Source organism: Semicossyphus pulcher, unplaced genomic scaffold, assembly GCF_022749685.1.
Source record: "Semicossyphus pulcher isolate SPU_LCO1_2020_fin unplaced genomic scaffold, fSemPul1.0.p SCAF_7, whole genome shotgun sequence".
NCBI classification, from domain to species: Eukaryota; Metazoa; Chordata; class Actinopteri; order Labriformes; family Labridae; genus Semicossyphus; species Semicossyphus pulcher.
Window position 1 is genome coordinate 4,418,946 of NW_027211748.1, and position 26,785 is coordinate 4,445,730.

At 42.8% G+C, this 26,785-nt stretch overlaps 1 protein-coding gene across 2 annotated transcripts in view; it reads left to right on the plus strand.

Annotated features, from left to right (window-relative positions):
• Positions 1–26,785, plus strand: part of lig1 (ligase I, DNA, ATP-dependent) — a 65,692-nt gene that overhangs the window by 9,034 nt on the left and 29,873 nt on the right. For both annotated transcript variants that reach the window (XM_069684550.1, XM_069684551.1), the window contains exons 6-18: positions 2,999–3,385; positions 3,541–3,649; positions 7,124–7,210; positions 10,415–10,471; positions 11,280–11,338; positions 12,590–12,703; positions 12,869–13,035; positions 13,408–13,484; positions 13,667–13,758; positions 16,075–16,174; positions 16,368–16,453; positions 18,631–18,746; positions 23,975–24,070. In XM_069684550.1, the coding sequence (XP_069540651.1) occupies positions 2,999–3,385; positions 3,541–3,649; positions 7,124–7,210; positions 10,415–10,471; positions 11,280–11,338; positions 12,590–12,703; positions 12,869–13,035; positions 13,408–13,484; positions 13,667–13,758; positions 16,075–16,174; positions 16,368–16,453; positions 18,631–18,746; positions 23,975–24,070 (1,547 nt within the window). The remainder of the gene's footprint in view (positions 1–2,998; positions 3,386–3,540; positions 3,650–7,123; positions 7,211–10,414; positions 10,472–11,279; positions 11,339–12,589; positions 12,704–12,868; positions 13,036–13,407; positions 13,485–13,666; positions 13,759–16,074; positions 16,175–16,367; positions 16,454–18,630; positions 18,747–23,974; positions 24,071–26,785) is intronic.

The window sequence follows — 26,785 nt, forward strand, 5'->3', positions numbered from 1 at the left end:
CCACACACCGGTGGCAGCTTGTTCCTCGTCAACACGTCTTGCTGTACATAAACTTGATGGACAAGCAGCAATTTTATCACATTCAGTCCCCAGATTGGCTTTTAGTCTGTTCAACACATCTGTTTTGTGCTGTGGGCTGAGGGGATGCTGGAAAATGGCTTAAATCAATCTGATGATTAAAAGAAAATGTATCTGCATTCAACCTTATAATCAGTAAATTGTCAAGTCAGCTGTCAAGCAAAAGCCTTCTTTGATTCCAGCTTCTTTAGTGTGAGTATTTGCTCACGTCAATTCATTTATAGAGCCCATTAGGTCACAACATTGCACAATCAAGAAACAACATGCCAACACATTGAAAGCCACTGTAGTAATTAAGATATCCATGGACAGGAGAATGGTTAATGAACAAGATTTAGACTGTTGGTCTGATGAAATGTGTAGAGTAAGGTCATTGTAGGTCGTCTTTGGCTCTGGGGAGTTTGTGACAGGCGTCAAAATAATTGCTAGTGTCATCTTTAACGTCAAATGACACGGCTGATCTGTATTATCCAGAAACAATGTTTTGTTGACCTTAGGCCCTGTGTCCACATTGCGCCTTTTTTTTTTCAGAGCGCTCCGCCTTTTTTGTGCAGCCGCTCCGACACCACTCGTCACCCTGGTTACCACCAAACATATAGCAGCAACTTGTTTGCCGGAGCTGAACGATATGACAAACAAACAGGATCACAATAGAGACTGAAAAGCCAATTTGTGGGAGCAGATCGGCCTGAAACACTAAATGTTGCTGGTTCTTTTATTTTCTTTTATCGCCCTACGAGTCGTAAGCTTGTTGTTAGCTGGGTAGTAAGTTCAACTTATTTTTGTCATATAAACAAAACCCACGTGCAGCGTTTTTTCTCTCACTGCACAAGCACGTCATCCCAGCGCTCCCCACCGCTTTTCTGCCAGAAAAAAAGTGCTATGTGGACACAGGGCCAAAGAGATGTAGTGATGATACCATGAGCCTGCAAAATAGAGTGAAAAAAGAGCAGAGCCGGTCAGATCTCATCAGGCATTGCTTGCAGTTTTAATGCTTGCAGCCATGTAATTAAAAATTAATCCCTCTTAGGATGCCACAACAACTTCCAAAAGCCTCAGTTTAGTTCAAGAAATGGGGCTATTGATGGTAAATGTTGAATTTCTAAGTGAACTGGAACTCTTTCACGAGGTTTCACTTTTACTCCCTCAGCCATTTGTTTAGAGTATTTATCCAAAACAACTTAAAGCAGCATCAGAGCCTGAGTTTGTACCATCAGTGATAAGAAGTCTATGACATTTACACCATCCACCAAAGGCACTTTAGCTAATCTGTTACTTAACTGTAATGAGTGAGTCAAAACAGGCAGCAGGCTTATTATAGGGCTGCGATAATAACCGCATGACCACAATAACTGTGGGGAGAACCCAGTGACCGTCATCACCGCTACTTTTTTTTTAATATCATAGCTCCAGTGATGTTGCGAGGTACCCGTCCTGTGTCTCTGATGCATTCAATTCTAAAGGGACGCAGCAAACTCACTATCCATGCGTCCCAGGGCAGCACCTCATGTTTCCATACAGAACGATACATTATGAACAACAGACTCGTGTTAAAATCACAGTAATCAGCAAGAGAAACCTGGCTGTCAGAGCACAACTGTTTCAACCCTCTGCGCATCTAATCGGTGCAGACCGGCCCGTGTGCAGTCTCGCAAGGTGCTTGTTTAGCTGCGACAACAACAATTAGTCCGTCACCACAGATTTAATTTCAACAAATAAGGATCAGAACTTAGCGGTTAATAAACTCTTGTTTCCACTGCTCATGCTGTGTCCATGTCGATGTTTTACTGTCTGGGGGACGCGCTGTAGTTAAAGAAACAGAACCTACTCTGGCGGCGGTTAATCGCCAAACCGCAAGAGGGCATTAGTGTTTCATCGTGGTTAAAAAAATTAATTACTGTCCCAGTCCGACTTATTTAGTTTTACAACAATCAGCATCTCTTAAAGGAGCAGTTCTCCCCTGGAAAAAGCCACTGTCAGTCAGAGCTGGTGTTCTCTATAATCCATAGAAGCAATAATATTTGAAATTGGCACCATAGCTGTGGAGAAAGTTGTACAAACAGCTTGTGGTTTCACCAACTATACATTCCTACAACACCCAGCGTGCATTGCGCCCCTCTCTCTGAAAGGAACGACCCAGCGAGAGACGCTGGAGTGAAATACTACAGTTTCACTGCAGACAATGGCACAGAGTGGTGAACATACGACGAGAATATACCGGTGGATCGTCTAAACAAATCTTCAGGTCTGCAGTCTACATTTCAAACCTGACGATTTTTAATGAGACATGACATCGGAGGCGGGCGTCCTAGATTGAGGAAGTGTAGTTTAGCGCCATCTGGCGGATGTTTTCCAAGGCCCATAGTGTCCTCCAAAGGCACAGAGTGAAATTGCATTTTTTTCCTACCATAATGACATTAGCTCCCCACAACAGCATGATGCAGGACTGAGGTTGAACATCTGCGAACTGGCCCTTTAATATGGTGTTATTTTAGACTGCATGTATACTTACAGTAGCACGGCAGACAGAGAGATGGCTCCTCTCTCTTCTAAAAGTGTGTGTAAAAGCACCAAAAGTGACTGTTTAAGTACCCGTCCAGCCCTGCAGCCATTTGAACTTGTGGATGAGAAAATTAAACTTTCATGTCTAGCTTCTCTCCCAGCCAGTATCATGACCTCAGCTCGCTCTGCAGGGACTCAGTGCTACAAGTTTGTCAATAGTCATTCCTCTCTTTCCTGACTCTCTCGGGTGAAAAGGAAACCTAAAAAATATAACCTGCGGCATTTATTGAAAAAGGCTGTTGTGTTGAAAACCACCTTCACACAAGAGGCTCACAAAAAAACTGGGTCGCCCTCAGTAAACCTGCTGGCATTTATCTCTTCAATGACTCCAATCCCTTTTCTGTCTCACCCTGTACAGGGAACACAGATGAACCCATGGAGGAGGGAGCAAAGGAAGAAAGAGTTGAAAAGAAAGTGACAGAGGCTAACAGCCCAGATGAGGAGGTGGAGAAGAAGAAAAAAGGGGAAGAAGAGAAGGCCAAGGAGGAGGAGCGGGCCGAGAGACAGAGCTCTGATGAGGAAGAAAAGAAAGCCGAGGGGGCGGTGAAGAAAAATGAAGCAAAGGAGAAGACAGATGATGAGACGGGGTCTGTTGTTGCCAAGAAGGCGGTGGTTGAAAAGGACACGCAAGAAGAAGAAGAAGAAGAAGAGAGCCCAAAAAGTCAAACAGTGAAAAAACAGAAAGAGGCAAAAGAGCAGAAAGATAAGGAGCCGCCCAAGAAAGCCCCTATCAGCAGTTTCTTTGGTGAGGAGGAATTTGCATAGCTCTGTGCTTGCATAAAAAATGTGTCCATAAATGTGCTACTCTTTATAAGTTCGGAAAGACAGCAAAATATTGCTTTGGCCTAAACCTCTGCTCTACATTTACCTTCTGTTTTATCCATTTATTATTTTTAATAGCTCCCAGAAAATCTGCAGTGAAGACGGAGAAACCAGAGAAGAATGAAGGAGAGAAAAAGACGAGTGCAGAGAGGAAGACATCGGCGGAGGAGAGTAAAGAGACAAAAGGGTGAGACAAAAGGGTGACGCAGAGTACAACAGGAAGTTACAGGCAGGCTTTGTGTGCCTCACCCGCCTGCTTACTGCGACTGAACTTTTACCTTTTACTGTTCAGCTGACATTGACCTCTGACCCCTTTGGTAAAGTATGTGCATGTTCTGGGCAAATGGAGGAAGCTAATTCTGCTCAGTGGAGTGCTGCAGTGGTTCGGATGTAGAGGGTCTTTCTATGTGCAGTTTGCATGTTCTCCACGTGCATGCTTGGGTTCCCTCTGTGTACTCTGACTTCCTCCCACAGTCCAAAGACATGCTCGTTAATTGATGACTCCAAATTGCTCGTAGATGTGAGAATGTGAGCGTGAAAGGTTGTCTGTCTCGATGTGTCAGCCCTGTGATTGACTGATGATCAGTCCAGACCCTGCTTCTCGCCCAAAGACAGCTGGGAGAGACTCCTGACATTTTATAGACCAAAAAACGAATGGGTTAATTGATAACATCATAAATGAGAAAACTAGTTCCCTTAACCTTATTAAACTTAATTTTTACATTTTGTTACTCACATCTGTGTTTTTGGTTCTTCTGCATGGCCATATCACACTATTCTGTTCAAGATGCGGGTGCTCACACTAGGGCTGTGACACATCTGCCTGACCGCAGGACCGCAACACTGTGGTTATGTAACGCCACATCTCCACTTTTGTTTTTGAATGTCACAGACCTGTAGCTTGCCAGGTTCAGTAAATTAACTGAAACTGAAATAAACGTTAAAGCTTAATAACGATAAAAGGTCCAATATTACATGTCTCCTCTGCAAGTCACAATTTAAACAGGGGTCTGTCTCTTTCTCTCTCTCTCTCTCTCTCAGTGCAGCAGCTAGGTTGTGAAGCGCTGTCACGCAGAGCACGATCAAACTGCCGAAACTACAGGGGGACCTTAATGTTTCACTGTGGCTAGAAAAATTCAGTACCTTCACAGCCCTAGCTCACACTGAAAGCCTACTCTGAAACCCTTTTACATCAGAGGTTTCCAACCCCCCGGTCCGCGGACCGATACCGGGCCGTAGGTGGTTCAGCACCGGGCTGCGAAACCCAATAGGTGTCTGTGACATTCCAAACATACGCGGAGTCAGAACCATCGAATGGGCTGTGTGAAGTGTGCAACCACACAGGGCCTCGTGCCTCGATAGACACTTCAAAAGTCGCCTAATTCAGCTGGAAAAACGCAGACCTGGCAACCCTGGCTTTACATCCCATGAAGCTTAGATCATGAAGCCTGATGCCCCTCTAAAGCTCTGTGTTTATCAGTGAAATATATGAACTACACAGCATATGGGCATATGACAGCCTGTGGAGACGAAGTTTTTTACTTTAACTGTGCGCAGAAATACGGAAGGATCGCAACGTTATTGATTTAGGTACGAGCATCAAAACACAAACAGGTCTGCGTCATATCTGCTCCTCTCCTAACGTCTGTCTCCTCCCCACGCAGCATGATAACTCTGATAAACTAAGCGTGGATCACCTCCGGCTCATCTCAATCACAGCGTGTGAAGACGTATTTAATGCTTTATAAAGGGTTTTCTGCTATTGTCTGGTCCATGTAGTCAAAAAGGTTGGGAACCCCTGCTTTAGATTTTTGTCCATTGACAATTCCAGTGAAATCAGTGAAGCACGATGGACGCATACACGGAACTGCTGCCAAATGAGAAAATTAGCATTACTTTGTGCAATGGGTCTGCAGGTGGCTGGTCTGTTTGTTTGTTTTTTGCCAAGTTCAGTTTTATTGATATCATAGCTAAATCTCAGGACAGCAGTGATAGCCTCAACGTGTTATTTTTTATCATAACATTGAAACAGTATTGATGAGGTGTGACGTCTTCCTCTCAAACTGATTTTTAAACAACAGCCTATCTATCTGAATTTCAGCCCTGATTCTAAAAGAGCAGCTCCAGTCATGTTTTCAGACATATAAAATGCTCTGCTTGAAATAATAAATTCTGTCTATGTTTTTTTACACTGCAGTTTAAAAGCAGACAGGCCCAGTCATGGAGATGACTGCTGATGTTGTCCCTGATATGTCTTGTAGCACGTGAAGAACACCACATGGAGATGTTTACAAGCAGGCGGGAAATATCATCAGAGGGATTTGATTTGATCGTTGAGAAGTGGGCGTAGACAGACGTTCTCCACAGCGCAGTAGCTAGCTAACTGACCGAGCGTTCTTGGTGCTCTGCGGCTAAATGTTGCAGATTGATTGGTTGAAATTGTTTGGTGCTAACTTACGTAAGCACGCGTGAAATTTAGTTTTACCGGAAGAAAAAATGATCAGATTTTGATATAAGAATACGAAGAAATGGATTTTCTGTTTTTTTTTGGCCTATATATTTAATAGATGCACAATATTACGGGGGATGTGATCTAAAAGGATTAAAATGACATTTTTCATTTCACCTCGACTTTAAACACTTACTGTTCACTGGAGGGGGGCTTTGAATAGTTTAACAACTTAACAAATGGGTCTAAATTTGTGCAGAACTTATCAGAGTATGGCAAAAAACATCAAGAGATTTCAGTGAAAATTAGGCCGTGATATTTATAACAACTGATTTCTGTTCACCTTTCGTCATACTTTCTCAATTACTTGAGCTGTCACAGTTAAATGATTGATCACTGTGTGTATATGGAAGAAGATCTCGATCCAGATGCAAATCTAAATCAATGTTTTGATAACAGAAGATTTTGTAGCTCTACCTAAAGTGTGTGCTCTATAGTGCTTAATGTCTATATTCATCATTCATTATTCATTATGACTGTACTTTCACATTACCTGAGTCTGTCTTAGGTAAAGCAGTGCTTTTATTACCTGTAAATAAACAAACAACAGCAGCAGCGTATTACTGCTTTGTCATTTTGAGGTCACGTTAACTATTCCAGCCACACTCTATTTTTAGCTCTACAAGAGAAGAATGTATTTTTCATCTCCCTAACTATTTATTTTTTATCACTGCCTGGTGTGCGACTGTGTAGGAGTGATTGGCATTGCATACAAGAAGAAAGTTCACAGCTGCACTCCCTCTGCTTGTAATCAAAAGATACTTTGTTTTTCTCAAGTTTTAGTTTGAGATGAAGAAAAAGTTGACATATTTTTCATGTACTACAGTAGAAAGTGTGACTTTTTAACCATCTTTATTAGTGTTTTTTTAATAATGAATTATTTAACATTGCTGACTTGGGAAGCGCTCTTCTTTTTAAATCCAGTGCATTTTAATTCTTAACAAGTAACTGGTGTTTGTCTTTCAGGATGAACTCTGGTGTTCATCTTCTTTAACGTGTCCTCCAAAACTCTCCTAACATTTCAGAGTATCTCATTTTTATGGTGATGGTGTGCATGATTGTCTGTCTACACAGAGACCTGACTGATACAGCTGTCACTATCATTATGTTTCTCTTTTAATTTGCTCTTCTCCCCGTTGTGTTCTTCCTCAGTGAGTCAGCCTCAGGACAAACGGACTACGATCCATCCAGATCCAGCTACCATCCAGTGGACCACGCATGCTGGAAGCAGGGCCAAAAGTAATTCCAGCCCACTTTTACTTTGCCTACACAGTGTCCAGCTTATTCAGGCTAATGGGAAGTCTTAATTGTTTTTTTGTCCCCAACCCAGAGTTAGCATTGGCTGTTAACCATAAAAAGTGTAGACTCCGTAGGCAGGGGCGTGGATTTTTATTATGGGAAGTATTCAGGTTTCCATCTGTAGTACCCTTGTAGTCCGAGTAATATTGACCAATCGCGTATCAGCAGGCTCCGGCGTATGCAGGAAAAACAGTCTGTGTGGAGAGCAAAAGCAGGCGAACCATAATGCGCCGTAAAGACATCCCGGTTCCCATCAGCATCATCTGACAACAATTTAGCTTCTTATTAATCTCCATGAACAGATATCTGCATGCTGACGGCTAACAATCCGTTCTAGATCTAAAATTCAACTTGAGACAAATTTGTGTGAAGCTGTGTGAAGCAGCGTTTAGATTTCCCGACGTCCTTGAAGGCGTCAGAAATGATTGATCCGACCTCCGTTTAACAAGCTTCTCATTTTAAAGTAGATTTCTTCTCCTCTTGATGACAGACCTGACAAAGCTTCACTTTGACTCTTCATCATGATATTATTTCAGCAAACTTAAGACCTGTTAGACTTAGACTTAGACTTAGACTCAACTTTATTGATCCCTTTGGGATGACTCCCTCTGGGAAATTCAGTCTCCAGCAGCTTATACAGTACAATACAATAGGAAAGAATCAGCACACAGAGGGTAAAAAATAAAGATCAAAATATATATATCTATCGATTATATATATATATATATATATATATATATATATATATTATATATATATATATATAAAAAAGTACAAAATTAGATAACAAAATATATAAAATATACACTCTTAGAAAATGTACAAGTAAACAGTGGGTAATGTGTTAATTAAAGTCAATCACGAGAAAATCTTTCTTTTTCTGGTTCATCCCGCTGAAGTAAGCAGCCTCTGTGTAACTGTATCTGGAGGGGAGAATTTCACCTCACTTTTGTTGCTAGTTGCTAACTGGACTGTAAACAATGCAGCTCACAGAAAAAGGAAGTCTTGGCATGAAGTCCTTATGCTAAATGCTGGCTAAACCGGAATGGCCGTAAAAGTTCACCATCCTCAGACAATAGCCGATGGGTTCCGAGGTTGACCATAAGTTGAAGACTTGTGATAGACGATGTTACACATAGGTTACTTCGCAGGAATGTATTTAATCACTCATTTCTCTAAAGGGCTCTAAATGTTACTTTTGATTATTTGATTGATCTATAAAACATCTAAAAATAAGTTGAATGTATCACATGAAACAAAGCAATGCAACATGTCGTCACAAATAGGAGGAGAATATGTGTGACGTTTTCTCTTAAGAATGACTTTAACATTGATTTAAGAATCTTGAATCCGCCAATTCTTACATCTGTACCTATTTCTCAAGTGTTATTGAATTTTTGGTTAATAGAAAAAAACATGTTTAGCTTGACATTCGACATTTGAGGAGAAGATTGAGCCCAAAACGAGACCGAAATCATAGCTAGTGATACAAAAATAAGCAAAGATTCCTTATATGCAACAGTCATTGAGACTTAAGGTAAAAGGTTTCAGCCAGCAGTGATGATGATCAGTGTTTTCTCACCTCTACACCGGTCTGGTTTTCTCTGACCTTCCACAGTAAAACATTAAGAAACTCAGGGCAGATCAATTTTTCAGGCCAGGGAAGTGCTCTGACTCAGTAATGGAGCGTCATGGAAAAATTATGGAATTTTACATCAAGGTCACGGTGCAAGACATGCAGCGTACACTCGGGTCAACTACTGAGCAAAGTCATGTTTCGTGTGTTTTTAATATTGAAGTACCAGATGGGTACTGCTTTCTGAAAGTTAAGGCGAAAAATCAGTCCCAGAAAAATCACAAGGCTTTGGTTCTAAACAAATTAAGTCAGTACTACCAAGTATTGATTACAGTTACATCGACTGGTACCAAATATTGATACAAGAGAGAGCAGAGAGACTAAGGCACCATGTTTTTCTGTTTTAAAAAGTCCGTTACACTCAGTGAGATCTGCGTTTATAGCAACGGTTAACTCTGTAGCCTTCTTAAAATGAGCTAAGCTAGCTGTTTTTACTCACATTAAATTGAAACATTTCCACATATGGTGAAGTAAGACGCGGTGAACCGGACCGCAGGAATCGGCGCAGCACCTGATTGAGATTTTCTGTCTCATCACTGTCAGAGTCTGTTGACATTCACCGTCTTTAAACACCGCTGTATCCCGTACTGTGTTCTGTTTAATGTTTGCTACCTGTGCCGTCTTCAGTTTTTGCATCGTTTAACCTTAATTGCTTTCTCTCCGCTGTTTTTCGTCTCTTTTCTTTTTCCCTCTGTAAACAGACCGGACTTCTTTCGGTGGATTGATATGGTTACAGTTAGTCCTGCGGATTGTGTGATTAGAGCCGCATCCCTAGCAACGGTCTGTTCTTCATAACAACGGTCTGCTCTTGAGAAATAGCAACCCTTGAAATGCTGTGATTAACCAATCAGAATCAAGTACCTAACACAGCCGTGTAAAAAGCAGACGTAATAACTGGCCTTCTGGTGTTATTGCATAAATATCTGTATAATGGAGAGCCCAAAGACGTCACAAGTGTTATATGCTCCCGCAATGATTGTAATGCTTAATGCAAAAGTAACACACTTTAAATGAATTGCTGTTGAATTTGATAAACTTTGATTTATTTTTTGCAACTGAGTTTTTCTCATTTTGGAAATGGTGCGAACCATCTGCTGCTTCAGAGATAAAAGAAACAAAAACAGATCCTGAAATAATTTGATTTTAGCCTTGGATTGTGTTTAACTCCCATGGTTCATCTGAACAAATCTCTGCAGAAAATTCTCTTTTGGAGGCTTTTGTTCTAAAAAACTTTCCCCTTTGGCAGTCATCCCTGTAGGGAGCATAATAGCTCTTTTTGCATATCAAACAGCACTGTTAGGACACAATTTTCCCACCAAGGAAGCTCTGACCTTTGTCCTTCCCATCGTTGCTTTCATGCAGGTTTTGATTACACAGAATCAAAGCTCTGTCTACTGTGGCACTAATTGCTAGTTGCTCTGAACAGCTGAGTCAGCTTAACGCTGTGAGTGTAAAAATCTGTCAGCGTGGATGCTTCGCCTGCTAACTACATGCTCATCACCCTCTAGAGTACCATACTTGGCGGTGGCTCGCACCTTCGAGAAGATAGAAGAGGACTCTGGCAGGTAAGAGCTCCATATGGAAGAGAAAGATGTTTATTTAACCCCAGAATGAGATAAAATCCATGTGGGAGAAACGAGCCTCGGCTATGTTCAAAGCTTAAAGTATATTTCAAAGCATTTTTACAAAATTACCATTCAAGCGTCCTGCTGGGAATTTCTGGGAGCATAATTAGAGACGTGTGTTCCAGCCAGGGAAAGTGAGGAAATTGGATTAATTTTCCGGGGAGGGCAGGGAACATGAAGAAATTCTACAATTAGGTCACTTTCTAGGAATGCTCAAGATTTTAACAAGTGTTTTTTCACACTTGGGTTTCTTTTAATGGCGGCTCTCCGCCTTTATTCTCTGCCACTTTCTTGGAAACTTTCCTGAGGATTTTTTTTCTTGCAGGTTTCTTTCTATTATTTTTAAACTCTTGAGCTAAAAAAAGACCAGAAACCTGCAATAATCCAGGTTTTGGTATAAGTGATGCTTGTGATTCTCAGCTTCAGGAATCCAGTTGATTCCTCTTAAAGGATGAGTCATAGCTTAAGTCTCTAACCAACAAATTGAAAATGCCTTTTCAGACTTTCTTTATTCTTTTGAGGATGTTGAATGACAAACATCGCGGTAATAACTTGCATTTTCTCCACCCACTTACTATTGATGTATAGCGTTTCATAAACGAACAGTTCATCTGCCTGCCCAGCTTCCATTTCCGATTAAAACCTCCAGACAAATCTCATTTCCCACCTCCCGGTATTTACAGGACGGCTTTAAAATTCGTTTAACTCGTCTTCCTTGTCTCAAAGCAATCCCGTTGTCATTTCCCAGGCTGAGAAACATCGAGACGTTGTCGAACCTGTTTCGCTCCGTGCTGCTGCTCTCTCCAGGTAAATGGTATTTTATCTCTCCCATAATGCATGCTGATGTAGCTACACAGGCAGCTGGCTGCCAGCCACTCTATCAAGGAGATGATGATGAAGCCAGGTTGCACATAAACGTGGGAGGATGAGTCAGTTCATTGATGTGTGGCTGTGTGTGTGTCTGTGAGCATGTACCTGTGGGAATCCAATGTTCTGTGTGTGTGTTTGTATTATGTGTGTGTGTGAGTGTCTAGCCTTCTTTTGTGTGGTATCTGAGTGTGTGTGGACAATAATTTTGTATTTGTGTGTCTTGAGAGTTTGTTTTTGTGTCTATAAGCCTCTTTCCCACTGGTCCAAAAAAACGCTGTCACTTTTTTGCTTGGGAAAGGTTACAGTCTGCATTCAGACCCGGGCAAATGACTCTGCAGTAGACCCGGGTTATTATCGACCTCGGCTCTGATCGGCATTGATGGGATCAAAAAACCCGCGTGATGCTATGCCCCATCGCGGAAACTTCTGCGACTCCTCGTCATCTCAGCTACATATTCCACCCGTCTACGTCCGAGCAGCACTCGAACATCGTTCCAAATTTGTCGACGACAAGTTTGATAAACAGACTGAATGAGTAATAGATACAATAAAGACCTAACCTGTTTTGGGCACGTTTGTGACGTCAGACAGTAACGCAGCAGAAAAGAGACCGGCAGCTATACTTCACTGGCAATCTGCATTTATTAGCGGGTCGTCCCGGGACTGAAAAACCTGCGGCTACACGCTAATTTTGGTGGGAAAGGAGTGTATATGTCCATGTGTGTCTCTTTTTGTGCGAGTGAGATTGTCTTGCTTTGGTTCTGTATGTCTTCGGTTGTGTGTTAATGATTGGGTGGTTGTTTTCCTCTGCATCTGTGTGTGGTGTTTTTATTTGTGTGTGTGTCTCATTGTCGGCTTGTACTTTTGTTTCTGTGGTTTTTTGTTCTGCATGCTTATGCTTATGTGTGTTATAAAATGTGTGTTTTCTGTGTGTGTGTCCAAGTGTTTTCATGCGTCAGTGTTTCTGTGTGTGTGTTTGTTTCAGTGTTTGTGAGTCTGTCCATATGTTGGTTTGTTGCTCTCCGGTGTGTCTGTTTGTGTGATGTTGCGTTCTGTTTTTACTTCTGTGTGTGCTTCTCTTTGCTGGCCTGCATGTTTGTGTCTGTGGTTTTCTGTTCTGCATGCTTATGTGTTCTGTGTAATAAAATGAGCTTTCTGTTTATGTGTGCGTTTGTGTTATTTTTCCAGATGACCTGCTGTGCTGTGTGTACCTGTGTTTGAACCAGCTGGGTCCTGCCCACCTGGGGATGGAGCTTGGCGTTGGAGAGACGGTGCTGATGAAAGCTGTTGCTCAAGCAACTGGTAATAGGCGCACACACACACATTAATGGACACACACACAAACATAACCATTCTGTTGCATCCAAACACTTGCTTGTGCATTCCCTGCCTAACTGCTAATTCGACCCTTCTTAGCTCATCAGCCAGCGATGCGGCTGTCATTTACGGTCTCGCTCTTGTTTCCAGGGCGACAATTGGACAAAATCAAGGCAGAGGCGCAGGAGAAAGGAGATCTGGGTCTTGTGGCCGAGAGTTCCCGCAGCAACCAGCGCACGATGTTCCAACCGGCCAGCCTGACAGCAGGGGGCGTGTTCAGGAAATTGAAGGAAATTGCAAGCATGAGTGGAAACTCGGTGAGCCACAGAATAACATTTTCATTAGGGGGAAGCAGTCTTGGGAAAATATTGTTTTCACTCTATTGCCTCTCAGTGTTGGGGTCAGGTGTGGAAATAAGGAAATGTTAATGTGATTGTGTATCAGAGGGAAGAGTATTTTGTTTGTCTACATCAGAAGCCTATGTGTAAACTCATCACCTGGCTGGAATCTCTTCAGCAATTAGTTCCCTATTCATCCCCGCTGCTGCTGTGTCGTGTTATTTTATCATCATTTTTTTCACACTCTGGTTTGAACATGGAGTTTGTACTCGCTGGTGACCTCAGTCTTTTTGCATTCTGTCTCCTCTCGCTCATCTTCTGTGAATCTCAATTTCCTCCTGCCTGCCTCAGGCCATGAATAAGAAAATCGACATCATCAAAGGCCTCTTTGTGGCATGCCGCTTTTCCGAGGCCCGCTACATCGTCAGGTAGAATAACACTCCCTCACACACACACACACACACGCCTGGGTGTTTATAGACACACAAATATTGCTGTTCATTTTTTAACTCCTGGTCTGTACATTCAAGCGTGTAGATGTTGTTGTTGGCGGATGGTGCAAATGGCCTTTAGCGCTGACAGCTGATGGTCTTGTGGTTTTGATTGACAGGTCCCTAGCTGGGAAGCTGAGGATAGGCCTGGCTGAGCAGAGTGTCCTATCAGCACTGAGCCAGGCTGTGTGCCTCACCCCACCTGGACAAGGTAATCTTGAATTTTAAAGTGAAGGATCACAATTTTTCGAGTATGTTGTCAGGTACACATACTGTATGTGTTCTGACATCATTGCTTCTGTTCTTACTGACCATTGGGAGGTCCATCCTGAAGCGATTCCATTGTAAGTTATGAGGGACAAAATCCTTTTTCTGTGTCTGAATATATTTCTGCACGCATCCAGGACTGTGGATTTTGTCCGCCATCTCTGGAAAAGCTGGCGTTTCATCCAATTTCCTTATTTGCAGACATTTTTAATGGTAGTGTTCAGAGCCGCCGCGCAGCCGCCTTGACATGCATGCCTGCTAGCTTTGCACAACTGCTCAGCCACCACGTATCTGGAAGTGTTGATAAATGTATCCAGCGATCCTCGCAGTGACTTATTAAATTCTTCCTTTTTTTAAATTATTTTTCTTTTCTCAACACCCGACTCGTGTTTACGAAATCTGTCGCACTGTCATGCAGCCGACATTGTTTCCCCTTCTCCTCCGTCTCTGCAGTGAGCAGCGAGATGGAGCATGCACTATGTAACGACGCAATATCCAGGGTTTCCCACACATGGGCAGCCCAAGTAAAGTAGGAGTATATTTGGCGACCCATTTTAGAAATTTTTTTTTTATCCATCCGAGAGAACGACGCCACCTGTGATCGATTTAAATAGTGGCACTGGGCAATCTACCTCTCCCATCCCGTGTCGTTCTGATATGGCGGGGAGGTTTCAGCTTCTGAAGTCACACATGCTCTGCAAAGAAACAGAGAGAGAGTCGCACACGCCTGTATTGCGTTGAAGACAGATTTTTATAGGGCTGACCTGAATGTTTCAACCGTTGCCATGGTAATCAAAGGCATAAATCTCCCCTTGTTAACCACAGGCTTTACGAGACGAGCTTATGTAACACATGTCTGTCATGTGTTTTTCATGCTCTGTACCTGGCTCAGTGAGGTCGAGATCTGTCCGTATTTCCTTGCACAGTTACTATAAAGTATAAACTATGTGTCCACATGCTGTCAATGACGCGAGTTGTAACCTGCGAGTCTGCATCACAGTTTTTTATTTTATATAGATATACAGTATATAAAGTCTAATGAAGGTGAATGAGGCTCCTTGTATATTAACAGGGCCTGCAGCTGTAATATATTTCATTTCATTGAATCAATTCAAAATTATGGGGGGTCAACAACAGTCTTTAAAATATAATAAGAATGCAGGATGTGAAGCCAGGGTTGCCAGGTCTGCGGTTTACCTGCAGAATTGCGCCACTTTTGAAGTGTTGCTGCGGACCCTGTGCGAGGCCCTTCAGAGGCACCAGGCCCTGTGTGGTTGCACGCTTCGCACAGCCCATGCGACGGCTCTGGTTGTATTAATAAGACTCTTCTGTACTTTGTGGTATGATGGAACTTTCCTTCATTAAATTTAAATTAAAACTCAACTGGGAGATCACACTCAAAGGTGAGGAGGTGGGCTGTTAGAGCAAGAAGAAATTAGTTTTATTTATAGAGCGCTTGTTAAAACAGTGTTAAAATATTCCCTCAATTCTTATTTTAATTGTAAATCAAACAAATGTGTAACCTCTAAACATGTTATGTCAACAAAAGCAGCTATTTTGAGTTCTTGATGAGGAAATCAACACGTCTTCTCACCAATATGTCTCTGAATTTATCACTTTCTTCAGGAAGTCTTGACAGTCTGTCTCTCGCCAGCTGCTTTCAGCACTTATCCGACCTGTTATCACTGACACCACCTACACCTTATTAAATACATTCCTTCCTGACTGTATTAGTATTCGTGGCTTACTCATGACTCGGAGGTATGCTTTGATAAGTCTCAATTAGAGCAGGGGGCTCGGTGGAATTTGCATTAATCTGTGGCCAGGTATGGTAATGTTTTTATAACATTTTTATTTATTTATTTAACCATTATTTAATCAGGCAGGTCAACTAAGAGCAAGTTCTTTGTAGCGCTGAGGTGGGTCATTGCAATGAATAATTTATTTTCATGAATTAGTATTGAGGTATATTTATATCTCTAGTAATTATTAATGTTGAACTGGGAAACAAAACTCTTAATCAGGCCGTATTTTTATCATCTTAACCCCAGTGAGACTGAAACTACATATTTAGGCTGAGTGAATCCAGTATTGTAGAGAACACCAGCTGCAGCTGTACACATGTAATTGATCTGCAGTGAGTCTGCTATGTTTCCCGGCCTTTTGAAGTGCCTCTGAACTTTCATCCAACAACTGTTCTGTCATACAAATGTTCAAACGCTTACACAGATCTGTTTGAAATGCATTTTTTTCCGTATAGTTTTCCCTCCTGCTGTGATTGACGCTGGGAAGGGGATGAGCACGGAGAGCAGGCGGGCTTGGATCGAAGAGAAGAGTCTCATTCTCAAACAGACTTACTGGTAACCCAGGCCTCCTCGAATCACTTTGCAGTCTCTCCTCGACACCACTACGATGTCTTATCCCTCCCTTAAGCCCTGTCCCTGATTCTCCCTCACTCATTGTTCTCACTTTCATTCTGGATGGTATTGATTTTTTTATTTTCTTTTTCCTCCCAAACACAACCACCTCATCTCCCTGCACTCTCCCGTCCAGCGAGATGCCCAATTACGACGTCCTGATCCCCGTTCTTCTAAAAGAGGGCATAGACCAGCTGCCCAATCACTGCAAGCTCACTCCAGGTAAGCAGCCAATAAGGGCGCACAGAGGCTGTAAGATCCCAAGCAGGGACTGGTGTGTGTTTATTGATCCGTGCAGTGGAGGTGAGTCAGTTATTTTAGTTGAGTCATTTATCACAGAAAGATAAAAGATACCACTAAACTAAGGATTAGCTCCCAATTACACTGTTGTCAAGCTATTTGTGATACGGAGCCTTGGCACCAAGGTAGGAAATTAATACCAGCCACCATCTGAACACCACTAAATTGGGAAAGTAAATTGGCCCTTGTTGGTCAGTTAGACAAATCTAGCCGCTATTTTGGCAGGTAAACAATAGTTTTTTTTTCACACAGAGGGATGTTCTGTTCCTAAATGTGAAAGGAGCTGTTGTCTTTTTTGGATAGCACCAGCCAGCTTGGACAAAAACCGACTGTCCTCTCATGTCTGGCTCCATCCTCTGTAAGCAGCAATTAAAGCAATTTGTTTGGTATATTTCATTATAACACTCCTCTGCTTCTTTTTAAGCTTAACTTAGCAGCAAAGCCCAAAGGGGTTGTTAGTCACAGGACTTTCATATTACGGCCAAATGAGACTACAAACAAACTAATTTCAGCTGTGGTTTTGTCACAGAAAACTGTTGTGGGAGTGATGCTGATGTGTCATGTGAGAATGTGTCATTGAAGCTAATTTCACAGCTCCTGGGTATATGTATGTTATTTCATACTGATCCAAAAGTTGCCTCACTCTGATAACCTTGGGCCTGTTAGCGACAGCCCCGCCCAGCCTCATCAAGAAAGTGGCAAATAAGGAAAACTTCTGAGCTCACTTACAATTAGTCTGAACCTTTAAAAACGTCATGAAACATACATGACTTTGTTTTCTTTGTGGTTGCTTTGGTGTCCAGAGGCCAGACGGGTGTACTACAAAGCGAGATTAGAGGCTCTGTTGAGCCTGAGCTCAGAGTTTTCAGTGTCAGGAAGCTGGCTCTCTTTTAACCTGGCTAGATCACCATGGTAACTTAAAACACTTTCCCACTGGTCAAAAAACCCGCTAACACCCGGCTTTTTTGCTTAGAGGGAAAGGCTACAATCTGCATTCAGACCCGGGTGAAATGATTCCGCAGTAGACCTGGGTAATTATCTCCTTGGCTCCGATCGGCATTGATGGGAACACCAAACCTGTGTCGACACGCTAATCTCCGCCCCCTTTCGGACACGATGCTATGCTCCGTCTGTAACTTCTGCGACTCCTCGTCATCTCAGCTACAAACTCCGCCCGTCTCCGTCCAAGCAGCGCTCGAACATCGTTCCAAGTTTGTTGGCACTGCATTTGATACACAGACTGACTGAGTGATAGATGCAATAAAGACCTAACCACCGGAACATCTGCACTGTACTAACCCTGTTTTGGGCACGTTTGTGACGTCAGACGGTGATGCAGCAGAAAAGAGACCAACAGGAGGATACTGCACTGTCAATGGGAACAGAGACAATCGGCATTTAAAAGTGGGTCTTCCCGGGTCTGAAAAACCTGCGTCAACGCGCTACATTTATGTGGGAAAGGGGTATTGCTCTGCAAAGCTAACCTGGCCGGTACCAGGTTATGTTCAGAGTTTCGGCTAAAAAATCTGCTGCAAATCAATGAATTTATCTGAATTGTATTTGGCCAAACTCTGAAGTTATTCCCATGCATTGTTCATGAAGTAAAAGTATCCGACTTAATGACGACTGAAATCATGTGTTTTATCGTTAAAGTTGTACTCTGTGTAGTTGTTATATTATAAATAAACGGAAGGCACTGAGTGTACCGTGTGGTAAAATAAATACATTAATTTACGTATTAACACAATACATTTCTGCAGCGTTCCTCTCTTGCCTTTTTGCAGCGGCAGTGTTGGTTTTCATCGTAATAACTTCTGTATATTCATCGCTTCTTATTGAAACAGCCGATCGCTCCTTTTGTGCGGAAGACGCGTCAAATGACGTAAAATGCCCCTTTTTCTGTGAAAGCCTGAGTTAACAGAGAAAGTTCATAACCACCTTGCCTGTTATGCCTCTTATCTCTAACTGCTTCTTGTGGCTTTGTTGAGCCAACTTACCCACAGAAAGCCTGCGTATGTTGAACTTGCTTCGTAGTATACTCCCCCGATGTTATAAGTTAATAACTTCCTGCTTTTTTTCCCCACTTTTCCGTCTCTCAGGTGTACCGCTGAGACCCATGTTGGCTCACCCCACCAAGGGTGTCGGCGAGGTGATGAAGAGGTTTGACGAAGCAGCGTTCACCTGCGAGTATAAATACGACGGAGAGCGTGCACAGGTGTGTGTGTGTGCGTGTGTGTTTGTGCATTTATGGTGGCAAAGTGGCACCATGCAACTGTTTCTTTTTCTTGCTTTCAAACATATGCCGGCTGAATTTCATATGCATATACCTTTGGGCTGTGTTCTTTCAGCGTGAGGTATTGCCATCTTGCGTCTCCCGCTGCGTGCACACATGCATGGGTGTTTTGGCCTGTGCCTATTCTTCTAAGATAAACAGGGTTGCTGCTTGTGCCCTGGGCCTGTAAGCAGAGAAAGCTGCCTCTGCCGTTGTAGACCAGGAGGAGAAGAAATGAGGAAGGGTGGTGAGAGAGGTGAGGAGAGAGAGGCAAGAGACAGTGGAGGCGAGAAACATAAAAGGGAAGAGGGAGAGGAACTTGACGACACAACAGGAGACGGCAGTGGGGCTGGGGAAATTTTGTTAGAGAGAGAGAGACATAAAGAGACAGCAAGCGAGAGACTGTAATGTAAACCCCTCCAGCTGTATTGTTAATTTTGGACAGTCATGCCAATAAAGTGCCTTTGAACTGAGTTGAATTGAGAAGAAGTGCGATGAGCAGAGAGAGAAAACAGAAACCGATGGGGGAGAGAGAGCCCCATGACGTCCTCCTCTTCCCTCCCTCTCTCCTCTCTCTCTCTGTGGTGTCACTGCAGTGGACATTACCCTGAACAGCCAGCAGAGGGACTCTTGATACACCACTCAGTTAAACACTCCCTTTGTGTGTGTGTGTGTTTGTGTGTGTGTGTCAGATTTTGTGAATAGCCAAGAAAGTGTGTATCTGCGTGGTGTTCGATGAATCAAAATAACTTTGTATGTATTCATGGGGGTGTGAGTCTAATCAGGGAGTGATTTTATTTCTATTTCATGAGTTTGTTGATCAGAGACAATCATGATTTATCAATGGAAGAAAAACAGTGATAAACTGGAAAAGCTCTGTTGTTTCTGGCCAAATGTAAGAAATGCACAAACACAGCACGTCCTGCAAAGCTGATTCGTAGGAGGAACATAACTGATCTTGTGCACAATACATTTACATTTAATACACATTTAGCAGATGTTAATGTTGCACATGTGCCGTGTGGTTACAAAGGACAAATGGTTTAAGAAATAATAACACATAAGGAAAGAAAAGCACTTCAAGATGGTGACAATTGGTTTCATACTGCTCACATCAGTGCCAGTGAAAGGAGAGAAATCTATTGAGCTGTTAGATCCAAATTTATAGTTTCAATAAACACTCAAGTCACACACAGAAGCTAACAGGGAACTTACACGTGTGTGCCGGGACAGAATCGCTCCAATGTTATTCAATGCTGCGGTCTCCAGCAGACGCGTATGCTGCGCGGGAGGCGGGCGTAATACGCGAGTAACTTTCTGCTGCTCCGTTCGTTTCACACGTCAAGTCTATTTCAGAGTTAATTTTGGCAGCTACTTTAGATGTAGCCTCAGTCAGAAAATGGTTCAGTCACATTTTCACATCCTGTCTCCCTCTTCTCGTTTTCACCCGTTTGCTTCACGTAAAATTAAGACTTTGAATTTCAGCAGATCATCCATACAGTACGAGAGCGATGAAGACACAGCATCTAAAGGTTACTTTTCACCATCGCGTCTCATTTAAACAGTCAGACTGAAGCAGACAGCCGATGAGTTGCCCAGTTACAGCAATGCATTGCTTGTATGTTGACAGGTTAGACGCACAGTGGGGGAAAATATGCATTTTGAATGTCTGACAGCCACCACTAACATTGAGTCTCATCTAGTCTCAGACCGGAACTTACGTGTCGTCAGAGTTTTTATTATCAAAGATCTATTTTTAGCTCGTCCACGTCTCATCTTCATCAACTACCACAACTACCACTGGCTAACCATAGAGACTCATCTTTGCCGGTGTAGATTGCAAAATAGATGCTGTCGTGATGCTCGCCTGTGGTGCACGTTCGTCTGAACAGTGACGGTGTAGATTCCCAGTTAGGGATACAGAACAGAAGCGGTATAAACATCAGGAAGAGAAAGAGGAGGGTCCCTCTTCAAAGACAGTCATGTAATGGACGTTACAGGGAACATATACTCCCACTGTGGATAAACAGAATGACAGTATGAGAATGAGAGATTGCAGACACACTATATATATATATATATATAAAGGCAGGTATATTCAACCTTGGACCTGGAAAAGAGGACATATTGTACATTTATTCAAGAGGCAAAACTCCACCTACCCTTCACACACACAGAGAGGGAGAGAGAGAGATGTGAGCTCGTGCAGTGGCTTTACTATTTTTTTTTTTTCCTTCTCTTGCCTGATTTGACATCTGCAGCTAAGTGTTTTGTAAGCTCAAAAAGCAACTGTGTACAACAACTGTAAAGATGGGAAAGCAACTATTATGTCTTCAGGCCTGTGTGAACGGGACTAGTATCACAAGTGGACCTCATGTGATTTAGAAATCCCTCCAGCTCTGTTTTGTGCACAATTTTCTATTTCTACTTCTATTTTACTTTAAAGTCGAGCTGAAACGGCATTTCGAGAGTATCTAGCTTCCGTATCGTGGCGTATTTCCGAGTGAAACAGGACGTGCAGGCGGGACATATCATTAGAGGGATTTGATTTGGTCGTTGAGAAGTGGCCATAGACAGACGTTCTCCACAGCGCAGTAGCTAGCTAACTGACCGAGCGTTCTTGGTGCTCTGCGGCTAAATGTTGCAGATTGATTAACAGGTTGAAATTGTTTGGTGCTAGCTTACGTAAGCACACTCGAAATTTAGTTTTACCAGAAGAAAAAATGATCATATTTTGATTTAAGAATACGAAGAAATGGATTTTCTGTATTTTTTTTGGCCTATATTGTCAAATAGATGCACAAAATTACCGGGGATATAATCTAAAAGGATTAACATGACATTTTTAATTTCACCTCGACTTTAAAGATTTTCATTTAGATAAATGTCTGTTAAGTCTTTATCTATCGCTGAATGAGGTAACACGATGGTGATTGAGCCGAAACTGAGATCTACGAGATTATCACTATAAATGTCCTGCTTAAATGAACCCCACAACATGATGTCAAGGCTCCGTGTAACACTCACCTCCTAACGCTACTATTGAAGGGTTACCACATAACAACAGCTGAGCTTGTTGAAAGAGTGAAAAATGTTCTTTAACACATGCTGCCGTCATCCATCTCATCGTCTTATAGATTTAGCTCTTCTGATGGATTTGTAAAGTTCTCTCTCTGTGAATCCGTCTCCTTGCTGTGTCGTGACATGAGCCCTGAATTTGCTCCCAAAATGCTGTCAAAACCAACTTTGACTGGTTACACGGCGTGCAAATGTCTCAACCTGAAGAGAAGCACGGAGAAAACAAAAGCCAAACTCACAGAGAGTGCTTGTGTTTTTACAGATCGCTGTGTGTCCCTGTGTAATTTGCTTTGGAGTTTGTACTTTACAGATTACAAACATTGCAGATTTAAAAGTTATTGAAATCAGACGGCCTCCTCAATTATTACAAATGACTAGAGGCACCCGAGCAAATTAGGCTTTAGTTTAATTTCAGAAAATCTGTAACCATTTGACTTTTATCCTCCGGTAATGAGCATCACCCCACAGCTCCACTTCACTCTGCATGCTCGCTTATAGCCAAAAGATTATAGGTCAATTAATTTATCAGTTGGTCAATGGATACTGAATATTTTCATTTTTGATTCATAGTTAAACTTTTTGTTCAAGAACAACACTTAACTTTGGCTTTTCAACTGTTGGTTTGACCAGATGGGAGCTCTGCAGCTGTCACCCTTTGACTGTTTTGAGAAACATTGTGATTGTTTTATTGATCAAACATTTACTCTAATAAATACCAAATAATCATCAGTGCCGTTGTGATAGGGTAGGTAAAATCGACTTATGGTTAGGGTTACCTCCGACCCTAACCTAAACCCTCCGTCTTCCTTAATAAGGTAGGGGAAGGAACGTACGGCCCGATCCGACGGGGGTGAGTGCTAGCCCCGGACAGGGCACCTCACCCTGGCTCTGCCTTCCTCGTCTTCTTTCTAACACACCTCTCTCTACAAACTCGTCTCTCTCTCTTTTGTGTTTAATCCAAAAACACTGTTGTAGTATCGGCGTTGTCAATACCTGGAGCTCGCATGGCGGAGCCTGGGTCTGTTTAAGTTGGCAACAGGCTCGTTCGGGATGAATGCCGACTCGCCTCGACAACAGGCGAGAGTAGCCGATTGCAGCCGGGGGAGGAGTCATAAAGTGGGACGCTTCTTCATTGACCAGCTTGCTGCTCGCCTCGTCGAGCATCTATAATACCAACACCTCACTGTACATTGAAGTCTTTATTTGTTATTATTATTTTAATTGGATACAGGAGTTTGTATACCAAGATGAATTTCTATATGTTCATTAAGACAGCATTCATGAGGAATGTGTGAAGCATTCAGTTGTGTATGGCAGTACTTTGATAAAACCATTTGGTGTCTGACACTTAATGAAGTTTATCGGGGAATAAAGATGAATAAGACAGAAGTCTCGTCACTTCCTTGTGGGGGGTGTCAAAGCTTTTTTCAGCCAGTAGGCGCTTCACTCAAACCAGAGCAAGTCGTTTCCCATCATGCCTGGAGTTGTGCAGTCAGTGGAGAGCAACTGCGACTGCCTCGCTCCCGTGAGACTTGCAAGTCTCGCACAGTCGGGTTTTCAGAGAAAGTCGGACAATCTAACTGTCATGCAATGTGCTTGGCAAGGCGGCGATCGATTCTGTGCGGGCCTCCCTCATAGTTATAAGAATTGGGATGGTGCTTATTATAATTCTCATTAGGGCACAAGTATCATTCATCAGAAATCACATTCACTATGAATCATTAAACTGTATTTACACGCAGACACATTAGTTTCTGTCATCTGGGACAGTAAAGTTAGCCATGCAACCTCACGCAGGAATTGAAAGAAGGCAAGCTTTTATTGGACGGGGTCCATCTGGTAGTCTGCCACGTCTCTCTGCCAAGTTATCGCCAACACAATGACCATCTCTTATCGTCTGATGTTGGCATATTGTGCACTTGTAGTGAATTTCATTTTATGTGCCCCATGGTTAGTTGGCAGTCCTCCCTTCTCCACTTCATGCGTTAATCTCACATCCATCTATCAGAATCGGAGCTTTCTCTTTACACTGACCACTTTTTGTTCATATTTTCTTTATTCTCATTTTGTTAATTTACATTTTGTTCCCACAGATTCACATTCTTGAGAGTGGCGAGGTTCGAGTATTCAGCCGCAACCAGGAGGACAACACCAGCAAATACCCCGATATCATCGCTCGCATTCCCAAGGTAAAACACACTGAGCGCTGCAGCTCAGCCCCTGGGAGAGAGAGGAGAGACGGTGTGAGCTGTGATGCCAAATGAGGGCTTTAACAGCAGTGTGGATAACAACTGCACACATTTATCTTGCTCACTCTTTCATTTTGTCTCTTTCTTTCAACCTGTCTCTCATCTGTATGGTCTCCATACGCCTACTCCCCCTCTCTGAAGGTGGGTCTCAAATGGAGACAGACAGAGGCAAAGTGGATAGTTCCTTTGTTTATCCTTAACCTCCCTTATCCTCTTTTCATCAAGACCATCACATTTCTTTTCTGAATTCTGAGAGGGGTCTCTTTAAAGATGGCCACTCTTAACCAGCTCGTCGAGAAACTTCATCCCTCTAAATGGTGTTAAAAACACCGGCCGTTTAAATTAGAACAGCAGCTGTGGGTTGGCTCGCCAAATTAGTGAGATTTCTGCTTGCGTGGGGAGAGAGAAAGAGATCACCGCTACCTGAAGCTCTGGCAGTTGCCCTGGGGTTATCTGAGCACGCTCACTACCTCTGCACCTGCTGAGTGTGTTTTTCAGCTTAAGTAAGGAACTGCAATGAAGTCTCCACTCCTTCCAATCTCATTCACTCTCACTTTGAGTCAAGTACACAGGCGTTATTGAAATGTCAATAATAAAAGAAACTCCCCGCTGCTCTGCACTAATCAGAGCAACTTATTGAATCTGATGAATTGGAATAGTCAGAGAATTTTACTAACAAGTGCCCCTTCTTTATAAGTTTGGGAAAGCAAAAAGGTGCACTTCTGCTGCATTCAATTATAGTCTGTATTCTGCTTCAAGAGAAGCACCGTTTGTTTTTCGACAGCAGATTGAGGAAGAAGGCAGCGCTTCAGTGGTTACAAGAAAGAAACAGCATCTCCTTTTGTCCTGATTATTTGGTTAGTTTATGATGAACTGATGAATCGACAGTGAAGGTTTACATATTAAGTGTTTTTGTTCATCTTTCTACAGTGCATTTAGCTTCTCGGACTGAACCTTTAGCTAGTGGACAGTTCAAGGAACTGGGAAATCAATTTGAGGGACACAAAGTGCTGTTTTTTGTCATACAGCCCCTCAAAGGTGAAAGAAATGATGCATCTTGGTGTGCTTTCACCATTTGTTGACTTACCACATATTTCAGGTTTTTAATAAATGATTCATCTCGCTGAAAGGTAGTGGTCCTTGCTTCAAGGTGATCATGAGATACCACAGGTGCCCTTGATGAGGTTTTAACATGTTTTAAGCGTTTCATCAGACATACCTGACATCAGTTCTTCCATGTCGGCACAGATGACTGTAAATAAAGATGGACGACGCCTCTCCATGTACTCCCATTGTACGAAATTGAAGCCAAAATATCCCCCGTGATAGGCGCTGCCGTCATGCGATGGTGACGTCATTTGGAGCCAGAGTTGCGCAGAAGAGATCGGCAGGTGGAGCTGCCGTAGCAACTTCACTAACCAAAACACACACTTAACTTAACGAGAAAACAGCAAGGATCCCACACGCCGGCGTGTTTAACAGCAGAACAGCTTCTTTTTAAGGGGTGGACATTTGAAGGCATATCAATATCAGAATATTCTATAAAACACATCTGATATCTGGTCAACCTCACGACAAAAAGAAAAAAAGAGTGAAGCGGACAGCGCTATTTCTCACCCAACGGCGTCTAGTCTGTGCTATTTAAAGGGTGCATTAGTAAGATTGGCACATCAGCGAGTTCACAACGCGCGAGTCTCTCTGCTTGTTATTCACACAGGGACGCACAGCAGTGCTCTTCCTCATAAGGAAATGTGTATTTGCTGACACAAATTAATGAAATTAAGTTGCTTATGGGACAAAGCAGATGATGCAAGGCGACGAGGGAAACAAAAGCTCACCGTCTCTCAGTCATGATACTGCTTTCAGTTTGGTGCCAGTCTGAGGATGCCAGAAGCCTCCACACACGCCTGCTTCACCTCAGGGAGATTCCTGCTCGCGCCCCGCGCGGGCCAAAAACAGCCAGAGACCGACACCAAGCTCTCCATCATCCACACTCGTTCTGACGCGCGCTCTCTCTTACACACACAGAGACAAACATATACAGATATATTTATGATAAACCTCAAACACAGCTACCTGTGGCACTGACAATCGTGCCCACAGATACAAAGACATTGTCCAGTGACCTGACGGCGCGTGTGGAAATTAAAATAATGAATAAGTTACGTTGCCGTGGCCGGCATGTTTTTTCTTTACTTCTACTTTTCACATATTTTGAATGACATTGGTAAACATGCATGATAAGAACTAACTATAATGACAGAAACCATGTTTGACAAAAATGTATTTGGCGTGTATTTTGATTTTATAGTTTGACTCATGTCCCATCTGTTAACATGGAGGAGGCGGGCTTTATGACCTATACTGCAGCCAGTCAGCAGGGGGCGACAGAGAGGGTTTGGCTTCACTTTTAGGGAGCTGTCATGTCGTCCATCTTTTTATACGGTCTGTGCTCGGCACACAGTTTGACTGTAATGGCTATCCATATAGATTGTCCAACCCTGCTTAGCCAACTAGCGTCCATCCATCCATTATCTACACCGCTTATCCTGCTCAGGTTCACGGGAGGCTGGAGCCTATCCCAGCTGCCATTTGGCGAGAGGCGGGGTACACCTCAGACTGATCACCAGTCAATCACAGGGCTGACAGCCAATT